This window comes from Mustela nivalis, assembly GCF_964662115.1.
Source record: "Mustela nivalis genome assembly, chromosome: 1".
Classification (NCBI taxonomy): domain Eukaryota; kingdom Metazoa; phylum Chordata; class Mammalia; order Carnivora; family Mustelidae; genus Mustela; species Mustela nivalis.
This window is the reverse complement of record NC_139020.1, coordinates 170,160,861-170,186,226: the sequence shown is the minus strand read 5'-3', so window position 1 is coordinate 170,186,226 and position 25,366 is coordinate 170,160,861. Positions and strand designations below refer to the sequence as shown.

Genomic DNA, 25,366 nt, shown 5'->3' with positions numbered 1-25,366 from the left:
ATCACTGTGGCCACTGGCATCCTTGCCAGCTCTGTGCTTCTAGGATGTAACCGTGTAGCTTCTGGAGCACTTATTACTGACACATTTTTGTTTTACTTACGAACTTGTCACCCTGACCTGGTATGGAGCTGTGTAGGGGTGGGCAGCACGTCTTACTGGTCTGTAGGTATTCACAGGGCCATGCACAGTGGAGGGACTCACAGAAGTCCTTCAACACATGACAGAACCTGCAGTAATCACCAGAAATATCTTGTTTCCATTGTTAAAGAAGTTGTTTAGGGTGTGTGCAGGTGCTTGTTCTTAGTAGGCTGGATTCTCCCTACCACCACCACCCTTAGAATGTGTCTCAAACCTGTGTAACTGTCCATCAGAGATATCCTGTGGCGGGCTGCTTTAAAGTCTCCGTGTAGAAAATCTCAGGGCGTGCAATCTGGAGAATGATAGTGCATGGAACCAACTTTGGTCCAAACCTAGACCATTTGTGACGTTTTGCAGCTGGCTTGGATCTCTGTGAGGTTTTGGTGTCTTGAGTGGGATTAGATCACTGGTCTGTCACAGTGTTGAAAAATCTGTGGGTTTTCCTCGGCAGCACTCCTTTTTCTGCCGGTTAACAGAAGACAAGAAGTCAGAAAGATTCTTCAAAGTCTTCTATGACCGAATGAAGGTGGCCCAGCAGGAAATCAAAGCAACAGTGACCGTGAACACCAGTGACTTGGGGAATAAAAAGAAAGATGATGAGGTAGACAGGGACGCCCCATCCCGGAAAAAAGGTAAGTGTTCCCCTGCGTGCAGCCCTTCTACCAGCTGGACCTACAGACTCCAAACTATTCTTCCTGAGGCTTTCAGGAGAAGCAGACCAGTCTGGTTACAATGTAATTCTTCTCAAGTAAGCAGAGCTGAACTGCTCAAACTGTGGTTTGGCCGTTCTTCTTGTGTAAAAAGCTGTATGTACCTTCTTCTTGGTCAAGCTCAAGGTTTTATTGGCAGGAAATCCATTTGTAATCTTTTACTATAATTTTCTATTCGATGGTAGGCAAAGTTAAGACACAAACTTAGGAGCACCTGAGTATCCGTGGGGAGTCTGCTTAAGATTCTCTCTCTCCTCTCCCTCTTGCTCTCTGATGCACATGCTCTCTTTCTCTCTCCCTCTTTAAAATAAATAATGGCTGCATAATATTCCACTGTATCAAAATCTTGCTATTTGCAATGCCATGAATGGAACTAGAGGGTATTATGCTAAGGGAGCTAAGTCAATCAGAGAAAGACAATTATCACATGATCTCACTGATATGAGAAATTTGAGAAACAAGGCAGAGGATCGTAGGGAAAGGGAAGGGAAAATGAAACCAGGTGAAACCAGAGAGGGAGACATAACACAAGAGACTCCTAATCTCAGGAAACAAACTGACGGTTGCTGGAGTCGGGGGGTGGGGATGGGGTGGTTGCGTGATGGACATTGGGGAGGGTATATGCTATGGTGAGCGCTATGAATTGTGTAAGATGGTGATTCACAGACCTGTACCCCTGAAACAAATAATACATTATATGTTAATTTAAAAAAATAATTTAAAATAAGTAAATCTTTAAAAAAAACAAACACTTCAAAACTGGGTATGTATCACTTGTCACCTAATTCCCCCATATTTTCTAAATTATTTGAAACTTTCTAAAGTTGTTCATTCATGCTCTTACTCAGAGAAGTCATACTTGGAAGTAGGTAGATACATCAGTGTTCAAGTCAAATGGCTGTGAACAGGCTAACGAGCCACGATGGGCCTCTTGTTTTAAGTTGAGAACTGGGTTTCTCAGCCACAGTACATTTGGCCTCTGGAGGATGAGTCACTGGAGGGGCTAATCTGTGTGCTGTGGGGTGTTTGACAGCATGTATGGCCTCTACCCAATAGATACCAGTAGACTAGAAGTGTCCTGCAACAGACTAGAAGTGTCCTCAGAGTGTGCTGATTGTCCCCATGGTGGTGGTAAATACAAAGTCAGCTCTAGTTTTATAATCACTGATCTAGAAAGGGAATAAAGAAAGGGAGAAAAGCTAACATTTACTAAGTACTTTCTATGAACCAGGCACTATTCATCCTTTACTTGATTTGGAACTGAAATTAACCCTGTACAAGAGATAGAATTGTTACCCCCATTTTACAGATGAGGAAACTGAGGAGCGGAGACTGACTTGTCCTTGTTAAGGCTATGCAGTGAGTAGGTTTTGAACACAGGTAGACTGGCTGCAGGGCACCGCACTCCTCACTCTGATGCCTTCCAGGGTCACCGTGAGGGGTCGATGAGGTAACACACAGTGCCTTGGTACTTAGTGGAAAGCGCTCAGCTTATCGTCACCACAGTAACAGGGACTTAACAGTTGTGATCCTTGTTATGTCAACTCTCTCAGAAGCTTCTCTAGGTAGAATTCACTGATCCTCTCTCCTCTTTGCAGATGAGGACCCTGCGGCCCAGAGCCATACAGATTTGTGAGGCTGATGGAGCCAATACTAAGACTTTTCCTCTAAAACAGTGCAAGCTTAGATACAATGTCAGAGCCATAAGCGAGTGGGGAGGGCATGACCCAGTTTCGTAAGGACTAAGAGAAGTGTTTGTCCGACCTTGAAGATTTCTAGCGAAAATCAGAACCTGCCTTTTGGAACATTCTCTCTCGTGCCGTGAATAGGACTCCTGTGGACTCAGCAACACTGAGTGTCTTCTGTTTGCATTCTAGCCAAAGAGCCCTCAACGCAAATAACGGAAGAGGTCCGCGATCAGCTCCTGGAGGCCTCTGCTGCCACCAGGAAAGCCTTCAGCACCTTCCGGAGGGAGGCTGACCCCGACGACCACTACCAGTCTGGGGAAGGTGCCCAGGCCACAGCAGACAAGACCAAGGACGAGCTGGAGATGAGCGCGGTCATCACCATCATGCAGCCCATCCTGCGGTTCCTTCAGCTCCTGTGCGAGAACCACAACCGGGACCTGCAGGTGAGGGCTGGCCCCTGGGGCTTGCAGCTCCTCGGACATCTCTGCTCCCCGCGCCTCTACCAGCGTCCTTGAGCTGAGGACCCAGGATGGTTCTGACCTCTGGGCAGCTGACCCATTTGTCTGTCTTCCCCACCATCTCCCCCAGGATAGGAGCCAAGTCTCTTGCTCACCAGTTTGGTGCCTCCTGCATATGTAGTGAAATGGGGTATGTGCCTGTGTGTGCGTGCAGGTGGTAGGCTGCCGCGGACGCAGGTAAAACTTGGATGGACGCAGGACGGATGAATGATTATGTACACTAGACTTAGAAAAGCGGATACGTAGCAAGTTCGACTTAAATATGTGTTGGTTGAATGAATGACGTGGCCTTCCAGGGTTTTACACAAATAGCTGCTCAAATATATGTGTTGAACTGATTATTCCAGACATCTTTTGTCTACTTTTTTAACTGGTGTCGGGATGATATCGATGGCCAAGATTTATCAGGTTCTTAGAATATTGTGGATGCCAAGTGTTGCTGATATCATTATATTCATTTTGTAGTTGGGGGAACTGAGGTTCAGGGGACATAGTTAGGGAGTAGAGAACTAGGACTTGAACCCAGGCCATCTGGTGGTAGAGCTCGTGTGGTCCACCACCACGTTAAGATAGAGTTTATTTTCTTCCTTGAAAAGTTCCCCACCTGCAAAGCCTAGATGGAAGGACTAAGGATAGATTCCAGAGATGTCTCTTTCTTCCTTCCTTCCTTCCTTCCTTTCTTTTTCTTTTTTTTTTTTTTTAAGATTTTATTTATTTGACAGAGAGAGTGTATGTGTACAAGCAAGGGGGGCAGGAGAAGCTGCTCCCTGCTGAGCAGAGAGCCCAATGTGGGACTCGATCCCAGGACCCTGAAATCACAACCTGAGCTGAAGGCAGAGGCTTAACCGACTGAGCCACCCAGGTGCCCCGGAGATATTTTCTTTCTACTGAATGGGCATAGCTTCTGTAGAGCCAATCACTGCCCAGGGGAAGGATGATGGAGCACCAGGTCGTTGGCCATTACCTGGATTTGCTGCTGGCTTTTGGGAAAAACACCCCTCTCTGCCTAAAAGGGATTGAGGATTAACAAGAAAGTGTGTCTGAACAACTCCACTAAGATAGAATATTGCCTCCTAAAATAAACAAGTTGGCAGTGGTAGTTCAGTTACTTGAATAATGATGGTATGAAAAGGAAACTGTGGCAAAGAAAAGTGCAGTCTTAAATTATATGCCTTGCTGACTTGATCCATCAGGTGATGTGATGGCCTTTCCCACGTCACCTGTGGCCAGACCCTTCGGGGCAGCCACTGTGAATCAGTCATGCTTCAACCCTGCCACACAGTCGACGCCTGGAAAAGTTGAGTAAGAAATTACATTGTTAAACAGTAAGACAGAACAGTGAAATAAAACCGGCTAAAGTCTGCAGTATTAACAACTTCTGCACTGGTATTTATTTTTAATCAAATTGGTCTGAAGAGCCTGAGGTTTGAAAAGACAGATATATCCAAGGTCATCCATCAGCCAAATCTGGCCCAAATTTTAAAAAAATGAAAGACTTTTGCATGAGACCCATCGGGCTCTTTTCCACTTTGTTGTTCATTCATCTCCTCCATTGACCTTCCCTGCTTGATCCCGCCCAACGTCTGAGTGTGGGATCTTAGCCCTTAGTTTTTCTTTCCTTGCCTGTTGCTCAAATATTCCAACTTTGGACGTAGACCACATCGGCCCCAGATCCACAGGCCTGGGACTGCCAGGCCTAGCCGGGTAGAACAAAGTATTCGTGATTCAAAGAGCCAGGGATGGGTTGTGGTCTCAGTGGCTAGTGCTCTGTCTGCCGGCCAACTGTGCCCTCTCGCCTTCCATATGTACACCATTAGTCATGAGGGAGACTGGCCAAGGGAGTGTGAATGACACCATGGAAAGCCAGGCTGTCCCACCAGCAGGAAGGCAAAGCCAACTGTGCCATCTCCGTGGATGGGGGGTCCTCCCTGCTGCTGGCGCTATTTCTGGGCTGAGCTCGGTGGTCAGGGCCCTGTACTGTCCCCCACCCCCCTGCTGCCACTGATCTCCACCGACCTTGGGCTCCAAAGGGAAATGGGTTGAGACCGTGACTGTACGTCATCTGGGTGAGTACCTGCTGTGTGCCTAGCACTGGTGGTGACAGAGACCTCACGCCTGCCCTGAAACAAGTCTCAGGCAGGATCCACTTGGGGAAACCCAAGATTGCTGTGCAGCATGACAAGGGCTGTCGTGGTGTCATCAGAGGGGTTTTGTGGGTTCACACACCAGCCCACTGTGCCTATCCAGGAAGACTCCTCAGAGGACCTGATAATGGCCAGGTTCTTAGCTAAGAGAAGGCTGCCTCCAGTAGATTCCCTCCATGACCGGCAGAGGGGCCGTGCTGACGTCCTTGCTCTCAAGCTTGGTCTGCTTTCATGGACCTGTTCTGCCTCCTTCACAGTACCCCCTTGATTTCCCTTCTTTACTGTCGTACCCAGAGTCCACGGCAGAAGGAGAGTAAGGCTTTCATTGCATGAATTTGCCAGTTCTTGTTTAGAAGTCTTCACAGTTTTAGTTCTGTACCTTAGTGCTTCCTTTGAACTAAGGCCCTAAGAACCCCATGGACAGAATTACCATTCAATGACTCCTTCCAAAATTTGATTCTCCAACACATCGCTCTCTGGAAAAGAGTACTGGGGGAAAGGGAAGTCTAGAGTATATTTTAATATATTTTTTAAAAGTCTTAGCAGCTTTCAAAAAAAAAAAAAAAAAAGTCTTAGCAACTTAATCTTTGAAAGTACCATATCCAAGTCAGTGGTTTTACGCTTTTTTGGTTTTGGCCACAGAATCCTTTGTTTAAGATCTTATGCAGAAATGTACTAAGTAAAGCAGATGAGAGCAAAGCTGTTCTATTCAGAGGAGAAACTACAGTGCCCAAGAACTTTCCTTTCCTCCCTTACCTACCAGAGCCCTGAGAGGCGGTGCTTTCCAAGGATGCGCCTGGGTCCTACAGGGCCTAGTTGGAAAACCAGTGATCCGAACCAGTGGTTCTCAAGGGTAAAGGTTAGAATCATCTTTAAAGGCTCCCACTATGTCATACACTGAGGTGTTGGTAAAATTGCTCTGATAGGATGACATTTGTAGAAATCTGATTCTCAAAATGACAATTTTGAGTGGAAGTCACCTACTCTGAGTGCCACCATTCTGGCAGCATACCAGAGCAGACAGTGGCTCTCTGGCTCAGGGTTTGCTTGTGTACCAAAGGGAGGAGAAGCCCTCATGAGGACATTACTGCCCCGCTGGTGTAAAGAAGTACCAGTGAGCTCAATGACAGAAGGAATCGGCCTTTCAAAGTTGCCCAGCATCTCCTGTCATATTTATAACCTTCACTTTACTGTTGGTAAATGTTTAGTAGAGATAAGGCCACTGCTTTTGACTTTGCCAAACAGCCAACTGCTGCCTTAAACAAGCTTTGTCCACAGTAGGAAGAAACTTACTGGGAAGGACTATTCTGGAGACATTTTGCCTATGCTTTCCATCCTTGCCCTGAGGGGCTGCCTTTGCTTTGCAGCTGGGTTAAGGAGCACGGGTCTCTTACTGCTGAGAACTACTGTATGAGAACAGACTTGAAGTCTCTTCATTTCTCAGTTTGCCCATCTCGACTTGGTCCCTGTCCTTTCAAGGAAAACCCCAAAAAGAACAGGATTTCTCTAGCCTAAGCAAGGCAGGGTAGTGTGTGCTTAGGGTGAAATCTATTCCCTGAATGTAGGAGTCCCTGTGAGCCTCCTAGTGAGTGACATCGCTCTGTTTTTGCAGAGGACGGAAGAAATGGATCTGAGCTGGGGAAGGGAAAATTCTGGCTTAACACTGCAAAAACTATGAGCTATGGGAGAGGCTTTCAAGAGAGGGCGGCCAGTTATTTTTCATGGGGAGCTGAAACACAACTTGCTTGAGGACTTCACCAGTCCCCTCTCCTCCACCCACTCAATTTAATTCAGATTATTTTAGCCAGTGTTTATGAAGCAGCTGGCATGCGCCAGTCACTGTGCTAGCCACCAGGCACCCCGTGCTATCACCATGGTCCTGGATGGAGCTGACAGACATTTCTATAAGCACATCCTGAAGTGTAAGGAGGGGTGAGAGAGGTGTGTGCCATTCTCTGATCTCCCTGGAGTCAGGATGGAGGCGCAGGAGGGCTTCCTGAAGCAAGTGACTGAGACTCCATCCTAAAGGAAGATGAGTTCATCAAGGTAGAGATGGGGAGAGAATGACAGGAAGAGAGAATAGTTTGCCTGAAGCCCCAGAAGAATAGAATGAAGAGTAGGAAGGAGTTCATTGCTTCCTGGCAGAGGGGCGTGGTGGGAGCAGTGATGTCACTGAGCAGAGGGGCGGCATCATTGGTGGGAGCAGTGATGTCACTGAGTGGAAGAAAGGGGCATGGTGGGAGCAGTGATGTCACTGAGCGCAGACGGGGAGACATGGTGGGAGCAGTCACACGTGAGTTTGAGAGGCAACTGGCTTGGAGAGCCATGCTTTGAATTTTACCCTTAGACAGCCAAGCTCTCTCCTATCCGCTTCCCGAAGAATTCTCCCTCCCTCTCTACATGATGAGGGACTCAGCTAGGCCCCCAGATAGCTAACATCTTCCCTGAGGAACTGGGTTAAAGAGTGGCTGTGGAAGATTACCATGGCTTCCTGTGCCCCTGAGAAAAACAATCATCGTATGACAGACATCGTATGACCACACGGTCTCAAATCATCTATCCTTCCTCCATCTCCTTCCCCTACCCAAGTGTTGGTTCAATTTTTAGACTAGTTAGGAAGACTTGAGCATAAAGAATTAAAGTTAAGTTAGGAGAGTAGGGCAAAATGGTTGGTTTGATGGTCCAACATTCAACTTTGTTACCAGCTTGTAATCTGTACATTTATAAATACTTCAATGATACAAGGAATACATGAATAGACAGACTCTCTCTATAGAAGTTCAAATGAAGATGTTAGTTAAAAAAATTTATTCTTCTCCCCATCCCTTCCTCTCTACCCAGAGAGAACTATTGTTGGTTCGGACAGTGAACCAATGGGTTGGCTGGTAACTTTCCAGTCACTCTTCTGTGTATCTGGATGGGAGGAGTGTATACATACTCATCCGTTATTTGCCTTTTTGGTTTTCTTATCTTTTAAAAGTATGCCCTAAAGATCTTTCCATATTGACACATATTAGTGTTTCTAATATTTCTAACAGTATGTCCTAAAGATCTTTTCATATTGACACATATTAGTGTTTCTAAATTGTAATATTGAATGATGTTGGTGTACTATATTTACTCCCCCACTGATGGACACTTAGGTTGCTTCCAGTTCTTCACTGTTGAAAACAGTGCAATTGGTAGTGAACATCCAGTATGTTCTTTGTGAATAGAGGTCATTCTTTTATACAAGTGGAATTGCCATGTCAAAGGTCACATTTATTTTATATTTTGCTTCTATCTTTTTATAGTTCTGTCTTCTATGCTAAAGATCCAACTTTTATAACTGCTTTAAAGAATTTTTGTGGTTAATTTTTCCTTCTTTTTAAAAAAGAGATTTTAAAAAGAATCTCTGACAAAAATCTCCTCTTCATCAAAATAGACTCTGCTTTCTGAGGTGGTTGACTGTGGTTTGCTTGATTTTATTGAGGAAGTACCTGCTCTTATGTTTCCCGTTAACATTACAGATTTAGTGGGAGAACATAAATTTGAGCACATGCACACAAGCACACAGACATTTACTCCTTCTTGCTCCTTCCTATAATAATTAATGGAAATGGCAAAAAAAAAGATAACCAAGGTTTCTGCCATGGCAGTGGGCTTAAGTCAGCCTATAAACACCTTATTTTGTGATGAAATATCCCTAATGCTTGGCTGTTGGCATCCAGCATCCAGACCACACCACCATCTTTCAAACATAAACATTGCCCTTTGAAATGTCAAATGCTTCTGAACCCAATACCTGGTGGGAGGGGCATGGGCTGGAGTGGGAAAAAAGAGAAAGGAGAACTCAAAATGGTTTTAGGTTTCTGTCCAAGAGGAGCCCTCCTCCACAGCCTCACATAGAAAAGCACTTGGAGAATAAGCTACATTGTTTGGTGGCCATTGCCATAGACCAAGGTCCCCAGTTGACCAGCTTGGGGGCTTACTCTTTCCTCCAGTGCTCCATCTCTCTGCATAATTGCTAATCAATTCAGGGCATCCACCAATTAGACACCAGCAAATTGGCAGCATTAAATGACCTTTTCCCTCTCCTTTTTGACTTTGCTCCCTCATTCTGGGCACTGCCCAATTGTAGAACTTCCTTCGTTGCCAAAATAACAAGACCAACTACAATTTGGTGTGTGAGACGCTGCAGTTCCTGGACTGTATTTGTGGAAGCACGACTGGAGGTCTTGGTCTTCTCGGGCTCTATATAAATGAAAAGAACGTCGCCCTCATCAACCAGACCCTGGAAAGTCTGACTGAATACTGTCAAGGACCATGCCATGAGAACCAGGTATCTCCATTTTTATTTGGGGCTGGAGAAAAAAAAAGAGGTTCACCATTTTAGAAATCCTGTTGACAGGAACTAGTTCAGAAGTCATATAACATTTGCCTGTTGGCCTAAGAAGTCACTAGAACTAGAGATCTTCTCCAGCAGTCAAGAAGGAGCTATGGTACTTTATTGTGCTTCAGGACTTGATCTAATCCTAGGCATTGGTGGTACTGTCTCCATTCGTGCCATGGTATGTCTTGGCTTGATTTGGTTTGAATGTCCAAATTTGACTAACTTGACTAAGGGTAGATAATGAAGTTGGAGTTCAGTGAAGACCAGAGGCCTGGGCTCAATTTTAAATGCTAGAAAAGACTCAAACAGTGGCTACTTAACAGAAAAAGGCTTATAACTAGCTAGAGAGAGAAACCTTGCTCTGGACAAGACAGCTTCAACAACGTGAGAAAATGTTCAGTTGAGATTTTAACACCGTAGACATTTAGAGGAAAGAAAGGCCCATTCGTCTTAATGTTGGCCTCTCAAGAAGTAGATTTTTAGAAAAGAAACCAACCGTTAATAAGAATGTTCATTACTTATCCGTGATGTATTGTAGTTTTTGCATTGATTGTAAGATAATTATGACTTTCAACTCAAATTTTGGCTCTACCCTGGTTGAAGGGGGTAGACTAGCACTGAAATTGCCAGCTGCAAACTCACTTGTCAGGGAAGGTGTGGTATGCTGTGTTACTTGGGGAGCAAGGCCAAGACCTTCGCTCAGGAGAGAAGAATGGCTGACCAAAGGGACAACTCATTGTGTACCATGCACCTGGTCATAGTTGGCTATAAATACGAGGTTAGCATGTGTTGGATCCACTTTCCTCCCTTGGTTCACTGATGAGACAGATGGTGTAGTCAAAGTTAAAATGAAAAGGAACAAAAAAATTACAACCGGCTTGGGAGAAAAGGCTCTAACATCTAAGTGAATTTCCTTTTAACCACAAGTTTGCTTTTCTGCCAAACAGAGGTCTGTTAAAAGGCACATACTGAAGTGGATTCTGCTGCAAGTGGGAACCTTACCTGGGGGAAGATGATTAATTTTGGTATTGTGTGAATTAAGCCGGAAACTTGCTTTCCAGGCTTCAGCCTTAAGCAAAAGCATGCAATACGAAAACCAAGTGATGTAGAGAGAATGGAACACACCTTTAAAGGGGAAAACAGGTCTCAGAACTCAGAATCAGTCACACGCCGTATTTTCCCTTAAGAACAAAAGCCAACTTTACGGCACTCTTTGGATTAGACACGACCAATTTATCAGTTACAGTGCATGGGGACTTTCCTGCTGTTTACTGTTAATTCTGAAACTAGCGATTTTCATCTGTCTTTTATTTTTTACCACTTTCTCACGGAAAATTTGCAGCTCTCCCCTAGAGACATTACTGGGAGTGGCAAGCATTGTGTTGAAATAGCAGTTCAGCCTGTTGGCTTTTACATCTGATTTATGACCAGCACTTCTGTAAATTTGTGTGTGTGTGTGTGTGTGTGTGTGTGTTTCCTCAGAACTGCATAGCCACCCATGAATCCAATGGCATTGACATCATCACAGCCCTGATCCTTAATGACATCAATCCTTTGGGAAAGAAGAGGATGGACCTTGTATTAGAACTGAAGGCAAGTAGGAAATGAAAGCAAAAGATAGTAGCATGTCGAAATAGTCACTTTTGTGTTTTGCTTCCCCACACGATACAGTCAATGTTATGAAACTAAATACAGGCAGCTCTCTTAGACTAAATGAATGATCCTTTTTGTAAGTTCTGACTAAAAAATGCAAAACTTAAGGTTTCCCCTCCAAAGAAGGGTCTCAGGACAGGATACCACTTCTTATGTTGATTTCTTACTCCTAACGCCCAAAAAGAAAACCCTCATTCATATGTAGGGTTTCCAAAGATTCTTTAAGAGTCCAAAGACCTCTTGACGTCCAAAGTGTATTTCAGACCGTGTTTGCCTCACTGAGCACATTTCCTTTTTAACCTTTCCCATGTCAGGGCGTGTTGAGATCCGTCCTCTCTCACACCCATACACAGCAGTGAGCACTTTGTCATTGTCACAGAATTGCCTGCAACTGCAGGGTTTAGCTGAAAAGCTGATTTGTGTTTAATGCTTGAACAGTATCATGGGAAAGAAAGATCATTAGGGAAGGTGTTAACACAGAAGCCCACAGGAATTACACAATTATTTTTATTTTTCCTTTAGTATTTAGAACGGAGAGTCCAAATTGATAGTTGATTTGTGGGTATGATTTAAATGGGTGTTTTGGTGGGTGTGCTATTTTTAATTCCTTTGACAAGTTGTAGAAGTGACTTGAACATTAATTCAGGCTCATGTGCCTGGCTCCCATTTATTAGGATTTATATGATGAGAGCCTGAAATGAACAAAATTTTATGTGCTACTGTTCAGTCTTTTCAGTGACTTTTTCAACTAATCCAGGAATCTGTGGATTATGATAGAAATTTGCGTGCTCTAAAAAGCCACCGTGGATGGCACAGCCTCCTGAATGAATTGCCGTGACCCATACTTGGGGAGGAAACAAATACTGCCCCCTCTTATGCAAAATAGTAAGACCTTTCTAATCCTGTACACAAAGAAGCATGCAGGGTGTCCTAGGCCCAGGACCTAAAAGGAGGTCAAGCCGAGAAGTTCAGGGTATGGGCACATGAAAACTTGGAATAAAATGGGAAATTAGGGTTTGGCACACATACAGTGCTCCTTTGGGTCATTTTGTCTAACTAGTGTCATCTGTACTCTGATTATAGTATTAGGGATTATGAGAGCTGATAGTAATATTTTAAGAAAGGGCAGAATTACCTTAATTACCTACCTCCTCTGCCCTGCGAGGCTAAAGAACAAGGTTTAAAGGGACATCTGTCCTAAAGGCATCATGGATCCATCCAGCAGGTTCTCCCTGACCCCTGGCATCATGAGAGTGCCCACACGCCCACAAGCACCCATCTTTAACTTCCCAGTTTCCACTAGGAATTGTGTCAATAATGTTAAGGAGAAACCATGCCCAAGCAAGCATGTTCCTCCGAGACCCAAAGCAGAACCTGCATTTACAGGTTGGGGTCTGCGGCAGCACATTCCCTCTCGTGTGCAGGTGGCTTTGGCTGTGCTAAACCCGTGGCTCTCCTGTGGGATGAGATGTCTGTCTGTCCGGCCAGCATGCAGCGCTTGCCTCAACTGGGCGCACGCATTCGGGCCAGCCACCCCAGGCCGCTCCTCTCCACTGTCTCCTCCCTTTGTTTGTCCAATTAGAACAATGCTTCCAAGTTGCTGCTGGCCATCATGGAGAGCAGGCACGACAGCGAGAACGCGGAGAGGATTCTCTATAACATGAGGCCGAAGGAACTGGTGAGTTGGATGGCGAGTCCCCTGGCCGTGACACGAGACACAGGCAGAGCAGAGTTTGCAGCAGGAGAGAACTTGCTGCCTTGAGTTTTCTAAAGAGGCCAAAGAACCAGAAGTGTAAAGAGAACCTCAGACTCAGGCCTCTGACTGGGCCAGAGAAGTGAAGTAGTGCTTTGAGTGAGTGACACAGCCATGGACGGCAGCCGCCTTCACCTCCCGTTTCCCCTCCAGGGAGCCAGGGCAGTGAGTGGGCTGGGGAACCTGGCAACCTGGAGTTCAGGTCCACAGCTTTCCCTTTGTGCCTGGTCACCTTGGGCGGGCACTTGACCGCTCTAAGCCACAGTTTCCTCCTCCCCTAAAAGGAAGATGATAATATCCTGTAGGCCAGAGGGTGGCTTTGGAGGCTAGACGAGACGGTTGGCATCTGGCCCCGGCACAGCGCCTACAGTGAACTATAGCTCCTTCCTCCTCCTTCCTCCTTTGCTGCTGCTCTCTGTGCCCTGTCTGCATCCAGAGCTAAAGGATCCCCATCACTTCTTGGGGCCAATAGTCTGGGCAGCAGAAGAGTGTTTCTTGGGTGCTGATGTCTTGGGTTTTTGTTTTTGGTTTGTTCAAAGAAAACACAAATCTTGTTTATTTTTGCTGGGTGATATTCACAATGGGCTGTGACTTCCAGGGTGGAGGTCGGTGCTGCAACCTGTGAGACAGGCAGCTCTCAGAGACACTGAAATGAGCTGAGGACAGAACTCTGTTGGGACTTTTCCCACACTGACAGCACTAAATGAGGGCACAAAACCTTTTCTGCCGCCTGGTGACCTGTGTGCATCAGGGACCAGGCTAAAGTCCCTCCATGTATCCCTTGAAGTAAAGTTAACAGTGAGCCCGGCTCTTTGATCTCTGAGGTCAGGAGTGAGCTCTCAGCCTGAGATGGACGCCCTCTCTGAGTTTACATAATAGCTTATGTAACCGGGGGTTGGGGGGGCTCGAGGTGTCCCTCGTGAGTAGGGACAGAATGACTTCACAGAGACCCTGTTCCAACTCTCATGGACCAATAACATGCCTCCATCTTGGTGGGGGGATGCCCCTTTGTGGTTGGAAAAACATCATTCCCAGCTCATGGGAGGAGTCAGAGGCTTCCTGGAACAAACGTGGTTCTAAGAATCCACGTAGAAAAGAAGCACCCTTGTCCAGGACACACCTGCACATAGGCCTGTGTGTATGTGTGTGCACATACATGTATATTCCGGCCCCCACAACCCATGTAATGTGTTGCCCGTTCAGTTTGGTATTAGAACTAACAGGGAATCCAGCGAGAAAGCAAGAATCTCCAGGATCTTTCTCCAAAATTACTTTCAGGGCCTGCCCTGATGTCAGTACAGAATTGTGTGGCCCTCTGCATGCTTGCTCTGGGATCATGAAAAATAACTGCAGGGAATAGCCTTGTGGCAATGCAGAAGGCTGAGATGCCCTCTGAATCATCAAAGAAAATGATTAATTTTCCCTTCAACTTAGGGGTTGAAGGCATTTTGTTCTTATTCTTTGAATGATTAAATCTCCAATGATTTGTTCATGGGATACACATTGGCCCGGCCCGACTTTGTCCAAGGCATTGTGCTGGGAATCCAGGTAAAGATTAAGAAACGAGCAGACCCAGCCCCCTGGCCCTGCATTGGGCACCGAGGTAGACTGAACCAGTAAGACAGGTACAGAAATGCTCTAGGAAATGTCCTTGCAGGGTGAAATAAGCAACATGCATGGGTCCTCTGTAGCAGATTCGAGATCGAATCTCAGCTCACTAGCAGATCATTTTAGGAATGCCCTTCTCTGAAATGAAACTTCTCTGTTGCCTCATCCATAATAAAAGGCAATCTTTGACACTTCCTAAAATGTTTATGAGCATTAAATTCCCCCCTCAAAAAATATTAAAATACTTACACAGTGCTTGACATATACAAAGACCTTGGTAGATGTTATTTTTACATGGAGTAGGGTCGGTATCAGAGGTATCTGGAATCAGAGGTAATAGTTTGACCAGCTCTGCCTAAAGGCTAGTGGATTTCTTACTGGTTTTTCCTGAGATGGCAAAGGTTGGGAGCTGGGGAGACATGGCAGGAGGAAATGTAGAGACAGGAAAAGTCTGGCTTCTAGTCTACATTTATGTCCTATTTTGTTGTTTCCAGAAACTTTTATAACCCTTGTCCCCTCCTAAGGGGACAGAATAGCCCTTGGTCCGGCTACAGCACACGTGGGTTTCATTTATCATGTCACTGGAAGCTGATTGGTAGGGACAGCCTGTGGCAGTGTTGAGAAGGATTCTGAGGCTGGGTCCGTAACCTGACAGGAAAGAGTGCTGAGATTCCTGGGCACTGTCTGCCCCTGGAGACAGGTGGCCTGTAGGTGTCGGTCGTGGGTGGGTCGTCCTTGGAACAGGAGCTGTATTCCTTTGACCATTCTTGCAGGTGGAAGTGATCAAGAAAGCCTACATGCAAGGTGAGGTGGAATTTGAGGATGGAGAGAATGGCGAGGACGGAGCCGCCTCCCCCAGGAACGTAGGACACAACATCTACATACTGGCTCATCAGGTAGGACCTCTCCCTAGGTCCCGGCGCCAGATGTCGCTGGCCCTCGGTGCCGGCATTCCAAGGTGAACGTGTGCTTCAACTTGCTTTTCCTTTACGGTTTTAACCTCGGGCTGTGTCTGCGCTTGATAATGTGGCTCCCAGGTACTAGTGACAGCCTGACCCAGTGTACTGAGTTCCAGGGCTTCCGTTTTCCCACGGTAGCATCACGTCCTTGGAAATCCCCGCGCTGCTCAAAGGCCTTCGCACTGAGTCCTGACACTTGGATGGTTTATGGCTGTGTTTGGAGACAGCTGAAAGGACTCGGGCTTTTCATAAATATTGATGAGTCTGTCTTAACAATCTGAAGAAATAAACCTCAGCTGCCTTGCCTATCACATTTAAAAATCTTGGGGGACTGACTTGTCATTATGACTTCTTTTTGTTTGCTTTTCGGGGGGTGTAGTTATGCTTCCTGCCCTGGCACCGAAATGCCCTGTTTCATAACTCTTCCCAAGTGGCTGGGCTTTTGAAGACACTTTCTTTTTCTGGAGGTTGATGTGCCTTGAGCTTGCTGAGGTGTGTGGGCAGCTTGTAACTCTGCGGCAGGCTTATGCTTCCTGTCCCCTTCACCTCGCTGAGGTGCGGGAATGAGGGCTAGAGCAGCGACGGTGCCGGGCAGGGGTAGGTATGCCCCCCCACGGCGTGCCGGCGGAAGGATAGAAAACAGGCTCCTGCCCCTCATCTCTTCCACGGCCCGTGTTTAGCCACTGACAGGGCTTGGGAACATTCTGAATGGAGACTCCATGTGGCTGTACAGAAAACCCCATCACCCTCCTGCCTAGCTAAAAACGTTGGGGGAAAGAGGGACCTCTCGTGGGCCTGAGCTTTTCAGGCTGTTCTGCCGAGCTCCCAAACTAGCCGCGCGCGGAACGCACCTTGCTGGAACACAGCGGCCTCTTGCCGCCTTTGCCCTTCACCTTGCCGCAGGTTAGAACGCATTCTTTATACGCCGGAAAGGCCGGAAAGGAGCGCGTGCGTGCCTATTGCAAAGAGATGGTGACTCCCTGGTTTTCTGTCTTTGTTCTAGTTGGCTCGGCATAACAAAGAACTTCAGACCATGCTGAAACCTGGAGGCCAAGTGGATGGGGACGAAGCTCTGGAGTTTTATGCCAAGCACACAGCCCAGATAGAGGTAAAGGCAGCAGGAACTGAGCGCGGGCCTGTGGCAAGGGCCTGCTCTGGGTTTTGCCCTGTGCTGGGGTGGGCGCATAGTCATTCTTCTGAGCCCCAGCATGTTGGGTATGAATTCTGACCAGGCCGTGAGGACAAGTAGAAGGTATTATAAGAAAGGGAGGGACCTTTCAGAGGGTCCTTCCAGAGTGACCTGCTGGAGACTCTGATGGTCAGAGAGGTCTGTCCTGAAGAATGATGGCCAAGCGCAGAACTTAGGAAAATGCAGAGTCAAACAGGCAGAGCCTAGAAGGAAGGGCTTTGCTGACATGGAAGTAACAACTGGAGGCTGTGGAAGGGGACACTAGGGGAGGGTAAGGAGCTGACATTCAGTGAGCAGCAGGGAGGGCAGGACAGGCAGCTCAGGTCCTACGGAATCCTCTCTGCCTTCCTGGCAAGAAGTCTGGGTTTATCGGGAAGAGCCATGTGGAACCACGGGAGAGTTCTGCACAGGAGTGGGGCAGTCAGATTCGCATTAAATGCACATACACACAGCATACCTTACTCACTCTCTGTGACCTAACTGGGACCATCTTGCCCTTAGCAGATGGGGAGACACTGAAAGAAGATTCAGAGAGGGTGTGTCATTGGCCCAGCGAGCAGTGCCTGAGCCGGAACTGTGTGTAATCCAGGCCTGGCTGACCCCAGAGCCCATGGCGCATTTTGTTACCTGCGTTGAACACAGCGTTCTGTCTCCAGGCTCTGGGCAGTAAGGGGTGGTGTGCCCTGATTAGCTAAAAAAGGGCACAAATTCAATATCCGTGTCAGAACAAAGATTTTGAAGGGCTAACAGACTCCTTTGGGCCATATTAAATGTTCAGGATGAAGACTTCCTAGGAATATTTTCTTGCCTGATGTCTCAAGTGTGTCTGGACTATTCTAATAAAATGCGTCACCTTACTGATGAGTTGATCATGGCAGTGCATGTGGGCAAGTAACCTTGATTTATTGTTAATGATGAGAAGCTTGGTGGCAGAGCCAGCTCTGATTTATGGGGCCCTTAAAGGACAAGCTGTAGGTGTTTGCAGCATAGGATGTCAGAGCTCCTTCATCCACTGGAAAGAAGGCTGAAGCTTACTCTAGTTAAGAGGTGTGAACAAAGTCACCTGACCTGTTAGAGGTGGGGAAGGATTGGAATGTGTCCTCCCAGTTTTAAGTCTCCTGAAAATGAGGTGAGGGCAAATACTAAATTATGGAGAGACATGGCCAGGCATGGTGTTGCTGGCTCTTAAATCCTGCGGTTGGCTAGCCGCCTATTTCTTCCACTTTCCTGAGGGAATTACCTATGCAAAGCCAGAGAACACCCTGTTACTCCCTGGGGCTTCCTTTGCTCTCCACAGTTAGGCTGTGTAGCCCTGGAGTCTGGAACTCAGTTCTTGCCAAGAAGCCTCCTTCTTTCCCTCTGGATTCCAGAAACACATCTTATATCCTATCCCTTCAGCTTAGGGAGATCCAGGGCCCACCCAACTATGTAAACAGGCAGGCTCTTGCCAGCAGGAGACTGCAGAGTTGGTCCCTGAGCCTGTCTGGACGACAGTGTCACCTGGGGGAACCTGGTTCATGAGAACGCTCTAGTCACCAATCCCCACACCACAGTTCCAGTTACATGAGGTTGACTGAGGGACCAGAATCAGTATGACAGTGAAGCTTCCTGTAACCTGATCTTCCGCTAGATTCGGGAACCACTGGTCTAAAGACCACGTCTCCCAGAATTTATAGACATAGGGTCATGGGAACCTCTCACACATCTGAGAGAGCTTGCCACTAAGACTTGACCAGAGTCACCTCTCTTGCTGTGTCAGGGGACAAAAGTGTTGAAGAGTGTGAGAACCAGATCTTCTGGAAGAGGGCATAGGCCCTGGGATTCACCTGACTTTTCCATCCTCTGGGGAGGAAGAATAAAGGCCAAGCCCCAGTGGTACTGTGACCTGAACCCCTTTTGAAATCCCTACCCCCCCCGGATGGTGACTAAGTATCCTAGAACTTGAACCATCCTCACCAGACTGCCTCCTGTCCAGAAACCGACCCATGCTGGGAAGGTCATGGAGAACACCTGGGAGGTGTCCACTCTGGGACCCAACAAAGCTGAGCACTACCCCCGTGTGAAGCAGCCAGACTGGCTCACGCGCTGCGCACTTTAGATGCCATGACGAGTAAGACAGGAGGACAGTGCAACTGGATGAACCAAGGGTCTCTTTCTAAAGTTCCTATTTAGGGAAACTACAACAACAACTAATTTTGCTATCGGAGAAGTTTTAGTGAGGTTTGTCCCACAGTCCAGTGTTGCACTCTCCGGTATGGTCGTCGTTAGCCACATGTGGCTGTTTGAATTAAAATTAAATATGGAGAGGGTCAGTGGCACCAGTCACGCGGGGCAGGTGTTCAGACACGGAACCGCTCCCTTGGTACAGAGAGTTCTGTTGGACAGGCACAGCCCCGTCATCTGGATATGTACACAAAACACAGTTTTAAGTTTTGGAGGCAAAAAAGTTAGTCACGGTAAAATTAATGGGTCTCAAGTTAAAACAAAACAACCAACTCTTGGGGCGCCTGGGTGGCTCAGTGGGTTAAAGCCTCTGCCTTCAGCTCAGGTCATGATCTCAGGGTCCTGGGATTGAGTCCCGCATCGGGCTTTCTGCTCAGCAGGGAGCCTGCTTCCCTCTCTCTCTCTGCCTGCCTCTCTGCCTACTTGTGATTTTTCTCTGTCAAATAAATAAATGGAAAATCTTTAAAAAACAAACAAAAAAAAAAAACAACCAACTCTTAAAGACTTTCCCAAACTGGTTTTTATATAAATGGGAGAGACATGGCCCCATCGGGGGGCTCTAAGATCTGAGAAGACGCAGGAAGAGCTTCGTGTTACACTCAGTCTTGAGCACCGAGCCCGTGACCTTAGTGAAGATCCCTAGTGAAAGGTTCCTGAGGATGACTGTCGGAGCTCCTCCATTCTCTCACCCTAGATCGTCCGATTAGACCGAACCATGGAACAGATTGTGTTCCCTGTGCCCAGCATATGTGAATTCCTAACCAAGGAGTCGAAACTGCGGATATACTACACTACAGAGAGGGACGAGCAAGGCAGCAAGATCAATGACTTCTTCCTGCGATCCGAGGACCTCTTCAATGAAATGAACTGGCAGAAGAAACTGCGAGGTGGGTCTGTGGCGCATGACGCCTGGGGCCGGCGGGGGGCGGGGGGGGGGGCACGCCATCCTGGGTTTTCAGGAGCCCCGCCCGATGGTGGAGGGCGACTCTCCAGCAGGAGCAGGGCAAGCCTAACGTCTGCCTCTGAGCACTGGGCAGACCCAGACACCTTGGTAGCTGAGAAGTGGGCTCTAGCCTCAGGGAGGCACCTCCCTTCGTGCCCCATTTGATGGGATTGGGTTGGAGAGCTCTGTGGAAGACTTCCAGAATGTCCTTTTTTGGTATCTTGTTGTAGGAAATAAAAGGAAGGGAGAAAAGGCCAGGCTTTGAGCTCACAGGATGGTGCCCTTAAGCAGGAAATTGAGCCAGCTTGACAGCTCATGTATTAGCTCACCGGCTCCGAAGACGCCGGTCTCCCCCTTTTATGCAGAGTGACTTGGGTTTTGGACTCCAGCGTCATTTTATAGGCAGCGGAATGGTTTGCCACATAAGACGCACCATCGCTCACCAGCGAGTCCCACTGCATTGCCCGGCCCGGCGGCTTGAAATTACCCATCTCAAACGCTTTTATAAGGGCTGTCCCCGAGGGCTGCTCAGCTCCTGGTTTTCATTAGGATTTTAATGGGATCCCTCAGCACTGACAGTACCCTCTGTGCCAACTGTTGTAACCAACTTAGAAAGGATCGTGCTTTATTTCTGTCTCGTAGTCAGGAGGCAGGTTTTCTCTTTGAAACCCTGGATTCCAGCTACAGTTGTGATCTTTTGGGCTCTTTCTGCGGGGCAGGGCGGTGGGAGGGGAAGCTGTGTTGGAGATCACTTTCCGGGAGCTCTGTCTTCTTGCTGCCTCCCACCAACCCAGGCAGAACGGACCAGCATCCCTCACGGCACCCTTCTTCCACCTCGCCATTTTTCTCCCTACTTCCCTGCCCCTCGGGTCTGGCTAGTGGCAAAGTGGGGCGTATGTACACATTGGCCAGGGGCCCTGTTCTTTACCACACCTCCACCCCCCAGCATTCTCACTCATCTCTAAGGGCTATCTCCTCATCCAGCACTTTAAAACATTAGAAGTTTTGGGAATGCCTGGGTGGCTCATTCTGCCTTCGGCTCAGGTCATGATCCCAGGGTCCTGGGATTGAATCCTGCATCAGGCTCCCTGCTCAGCGGAGAGCCTGCTTCTCCCTCTGCTTCCCACTCCCCTCGCTTGTGTGCTCCCTATCTCTCTCTCTCTCTCTCTCTCTCTCTGTCTGACAAATAAATAAATCTTTAAAATGGTAGATGTTTCCTGGGGAGAACCTGGCTGCCTTGATAGCTAGAGCTTATGACTCTTGATCTCAGGGTCGTGAGTTCGAACCCCATGTTGAGTGTAGAGATTACTTAAACATAGAATTGTGAAAAGAAAAGAAAAAGAAAATGCTTCTAGAGCCAAAACCCATTCCTCACCCAGTCAGGTGACTGACAGAGAGCAGGGCCCGGAGGCCTTTAGCAGAACAGCTTGCGTGTCCCTCTTGGTAGGGACCCTGGAAGATTGAGGGCACACTTCTGCCCAATACAGTGTGTCCTTGTGGCCTGCTGTGGACTTTGTGTAGGCTCCTGCTGCTCTAGCGTGAGCAGCCTTGAACATCTGCACAGCATAATGCTCAGGTGAACAGGGAAAGAAAAAATACCAAAAACAAGGTGGACATAGACCGCATCCATTTTGTACTCTTATATTTTCAGCCGTTAGGTTGGCTGGGGCTGTCTGGGATTCCAGCTTCAAGGGAGAATCCTGAGCTCACATATGCAGGCCTCCGCCGTGGCTGCTACCCCTGTGATTTCACTCTTGTCTGTGTGCGGGTCTATTGAGACTGGTCAGATGGAGTCATCCTGCCAACTCTGAGAGCCTCTAAAAAAGAGATCAATACTGTAGAGGCTCTCCAAGAGGCTTGGGAACTGACAGAGGGGGTCTCACCTCTTCTTGCTGGGGTGAGGTAATTTGTAATCTCTCGTTCTGAGACATTGCCCTGAGCCAGGCACAGTGGGAAGACCTCAGCCCCCAGAGGTGGGGACCTCACTCGCATTCCACTCCTGCCACCCTGGCTGCATGGTCCTGAGCAGAGGACTTCCAGCTCCCAGACCCTTGCCTAGACGGTGGGGAATTGAGGTTGATTGATTGCTGAGCCGCTGTGTCGTCATTTCAAGATTTACGTTGCATTGTAGCTAATACCTTCTCTTATTGAGTCCACCTTTGTTTCAGAAACAGTTTTTACTTCAGTAAAGCTTAAATACAGCTATAGTTGTCAACTGAAAGATTTTAATTGGCTTCAAAGCTATCTGCTGGTAGGAGAGAAACTGAAAACAGTAACTGAATTAAACATGATATGCATATTTAGGGAGGGGAGAAATGTACTCATCAGAAGTGCAATTAAAGTGAAATACGTTTTTCCCTCTAAGTAGCTGATTTCTCTCCTAATAAATCTGCAGGGGGGAAAAATGCTGCTTAATTCCTGAAGCTGCTTTCCCTTTTCCCAAAAGTATCGCAGAATCACCTGTGCTTTGGTACGTCTGTAGCCAGGGCTCAGATATAAAGCCAAGTCTGTCTAAGACTGAGGTCACTTAGTAATTGCTTCTGCAGATATTAAGCTCGTCAGTTCCTAAGCTCTCCCGAAGCCACCTTCCCTGCTCCTCTTACAGAACTTGCGTACACGCACGCACGCGCGCGCACACACACGTACACCACCTCCAGTGTGCTCACATGCTCTCTCACCCATGTCTCTCTGACTCCTTCTCCTGAAGTTCCCAGCCCCGGGGAAGTGAACACTCTGGGCTAGGAAAATGAGAAGATAGTAAAAGAGGAAATTGAGGCAGAATTGCATTTACTGACCTTTTCCTACTTGGGGTTTTCCCTCCTGGTTATCACACCCATCCAAACAGCTGGAGAATTCTGTTTTTTATATACACAGAGTCCAGGTCCCCCAGCAAGGCCTTGTTCCCTCAGAAGAACAGACACAGAGGCTAGGAAAGGGGATGACCAAGAAGTGCTCTGGGGTGTAGGTCATTGGACTGACCTGTCTTACTGGGGTCATGGCGTCTGTCTTTTTGCTGTGATGTAACAGGTGTATTGATCCCTCCAACTTGTATCCTTAATAAGTAGAAAATATGCTACAAAGTATAGTTGGGAGGGGTTCAACAGTATGTAAGCTGTGATTCCTTCCTGTGTGAACCTGATGGGGGCAGGCAACACAGGATATCTTTAAGCGGTTGTAATTGAGGCGACTGACGAGGAGCAGGGCTGTAATTAAGCAGTGACATGCTCTGGAAGTGTGGGAAAGAGAAGCTTCTGAGAAAAGGTGGCATCTGAACAGCATCTGGAAGGACTGATAGGACTTGGATAAACATAGGCCTGAGAGTTCGGGGGAAGAGAAGGCGTACTCCTTTCCTCTTGCTACTCTGAGAGAGTCCCACAAACTTGAAGGCTTATGACAACATACATCTACTATCTTAGAGTTTTCAAGGCCAGAAATGTACAGAGGCTCTCACTGCACTAATATCAAGGTGTTGGCCGGACTGCCGGCCTTCTGGAGGCTCTAGCTTTGTTTTCCGGCGTCCAGGGTCTTCCTGCACTCCTTGGCTCCTGGTTTCTTCCTCCATCTGCAAAGCCACCCGTGGCCAGGAGAGGCTTTCGCACGCTGCATGACTCTGCCTCGACACTCCCACACCCTTCCTTCACTTTTAAGGGTGTTTATGATTATGCTGGGCCCCCTGGATAATTGGGGATCATTTCCCCATCTCCAGATCCTTACTTTATCACATCTATGAAGTCCCTTTTCCCATGAAAGGTAACATATTTGATTCTGAAAATGAGGATGTGGACCTCTTCGGGGGTATTACTATTTTCCCCTCACACAGGGTATATCCGTTGTGTTATATTGCTGTAGAATAAATGGCCTCAAAACTTAGTGGCTTCCAACAGTAAGTATTTAGGTCCTCACAGTCTCTCAGGGCCCCAGAGTTTGGGAGCAGCTTAGTTGGTCGGTTCTGACTCAGGGTTTTGCTGTCAAGTTGGCAGCCAGGGCCTCTTCATCTGAAGGCTGGGTGTACCCAGAGGACCCACTTTCTGTTTGCTTATGTGGCTGCTGCTGGAAGGCCTCACTTCTCCATACGGGCCCCCCTGTAGGGCTGCTGGAGTTCCTCACTACATGGCGGACTGTGTCCTCGGAGCAGATGACTGAGGAGAGGGTGAGCGTGTGTGTGCACGGAGGATGCTGCAGTGCGTCTTATGACCGAATGTCAGGAAGCATGCCCGTCACTTCTGTATTCTCCCGGGAGCAGTAATTAAGTCCGTCCCACACTCATAGGGAGGGGGATTGAGCTGTACCTCTCGAAGAGCAGAGCATCGAAGACTTTGTGGACATACTTTTAAGCCTCCGTGGGGACAGTGCACAGAGGCTGGAGGAGGGGTGGCAGATGTCCAGGGAGCCCATTACTAGACTGGGATGTGAAGGTGGTGTATCTGGGGAAGGGAAGTGGGAGAAGAGTCTGGAAATTTAGATGACACGCGGGAAATAGAAGACAGTGTGTGTCAAGGTTGGTCTTTAAGTGTCTTTTTGCACCAGGACAGATACCCAGTTGATTTGAAGGACAGAGTATTTGTTCATCATATTTAAGTATGTTAACTTTATAAATACATGATTTATTTGTGAACTCTATGCCGTGCTTAAGGGCCATTTATTACAATTATATGAAAGCGTCCTATAGTAGCTCCTGTTATATTTGATATTGAGAACCCCCTTGAAGAGAGTTCTGGCTTACGTAGACCAGCGCTGAGCTTTGCCATTTCCTGTTTTTCTTTGATCTCATACAAGCTTTCTCTACTGACGCTAATGGGGAGAGGATATTATAAATTCCCTTGCACCCACCACTCAGCTTCGACCGTTACCAGCCCTTTGCCATTCTTGCCACCTGTCTCTTGTGGAGTTTCCATTTCCAGATCAGAAATGGGCTTCAGTCCCAGAAGAAACACCAGTAGCTATTGTTTCCAGAGCAGATGATTTCTCATCTTAAATTTGTTTTGGCAATTAACTTTAAAAAAAAAAAAAAGTTAATTGTTACTGGAGGTTGAACCCTGGTCAGTTCGTCTACGGAGTGAGGAGATGAGCCACTTACCTTTAGCCTTGTCTGACTGCACAGGATCACTGACCTGGGTGATGAGATCTCCACAGCTTCCACCCCCTAGGGGCTGGGCCTCAGTTTCCCTCATTTTAAAAATGAGAGATTTTAAATTAGGTGCTCATAGCTCTAAACATCTAGAATTTGGAAACATTTCCTGTTTCCAAGTGCAAACATGAAATGAGCAATTATTAAATTACCCAAGGCTCTGTTTAATTGTGGCATAACTTTATTTTGGAGAGAAGCTTTCAAAGATTTGGCTGCTGCTCTAGGCGTCATTATAGGGCCATTGCATTTGTCATTGGCTGCTGTCCTAAAGTTAAGTGATGACTTCACTGGGGAAGAGAAACATGCCATAGAGACCCATTCTCCCATACTCCATACTTCT

General features: G+C 47.3%; 1 protein-coding gene across 10 annotated transcripts in view; it reads left to right on the top strand.

Annotated features, from left to right (window-relative positions):
* The window catches only part of ITPR1 (inositol 1,4,5-trisphosphate receptor type 1), a 327,977-nt gene that overhangs the window by 252,603 nt on the left and 50,008 nt on the right, over nucleotides 1-25,366 (top strand). For all 10 annotated transcript variants that reach the window (XM_082728673.1, XM_082728677.1, XM_082728669.1 and 7 more), the window contains 8 exons: nucleotides 590-770; nucleotides 2,726-2,979; nucleotides 9,319-9,519; nucleotides 11,053-11,163; nucleotides 12,806-12,901; nucleotides 15,358-15,480; nucleotides 16,547-16,651; nucleotides 19,650-19,842. In XM_082728673.1, the coding sequence (XP_082584799.1) occupies nucleotides 590-770; nucleotides 2,726-2,979; nucleotides 9,319-9,519; nucleotides 11,053-11,163; nucleotides 12,806-12,901; nucleotides 15,358-15,480; nucleotides 16,547-16,651; nucleotides 19,650-19,842 (1,264 nt within the window). The remainder of the gene's footprint in view (nucleotides 1-589; nucleotides 771-2,725; nucleotides 2,980-9,318; nucleotides 9,520-11,052; nucleotides 11,164-12,805; nucleotides 12,902-15,357; nucleotides 15,481-16,546; nucleotides 16,652-19,649; nucleotides 19,843-25,366) is intronic.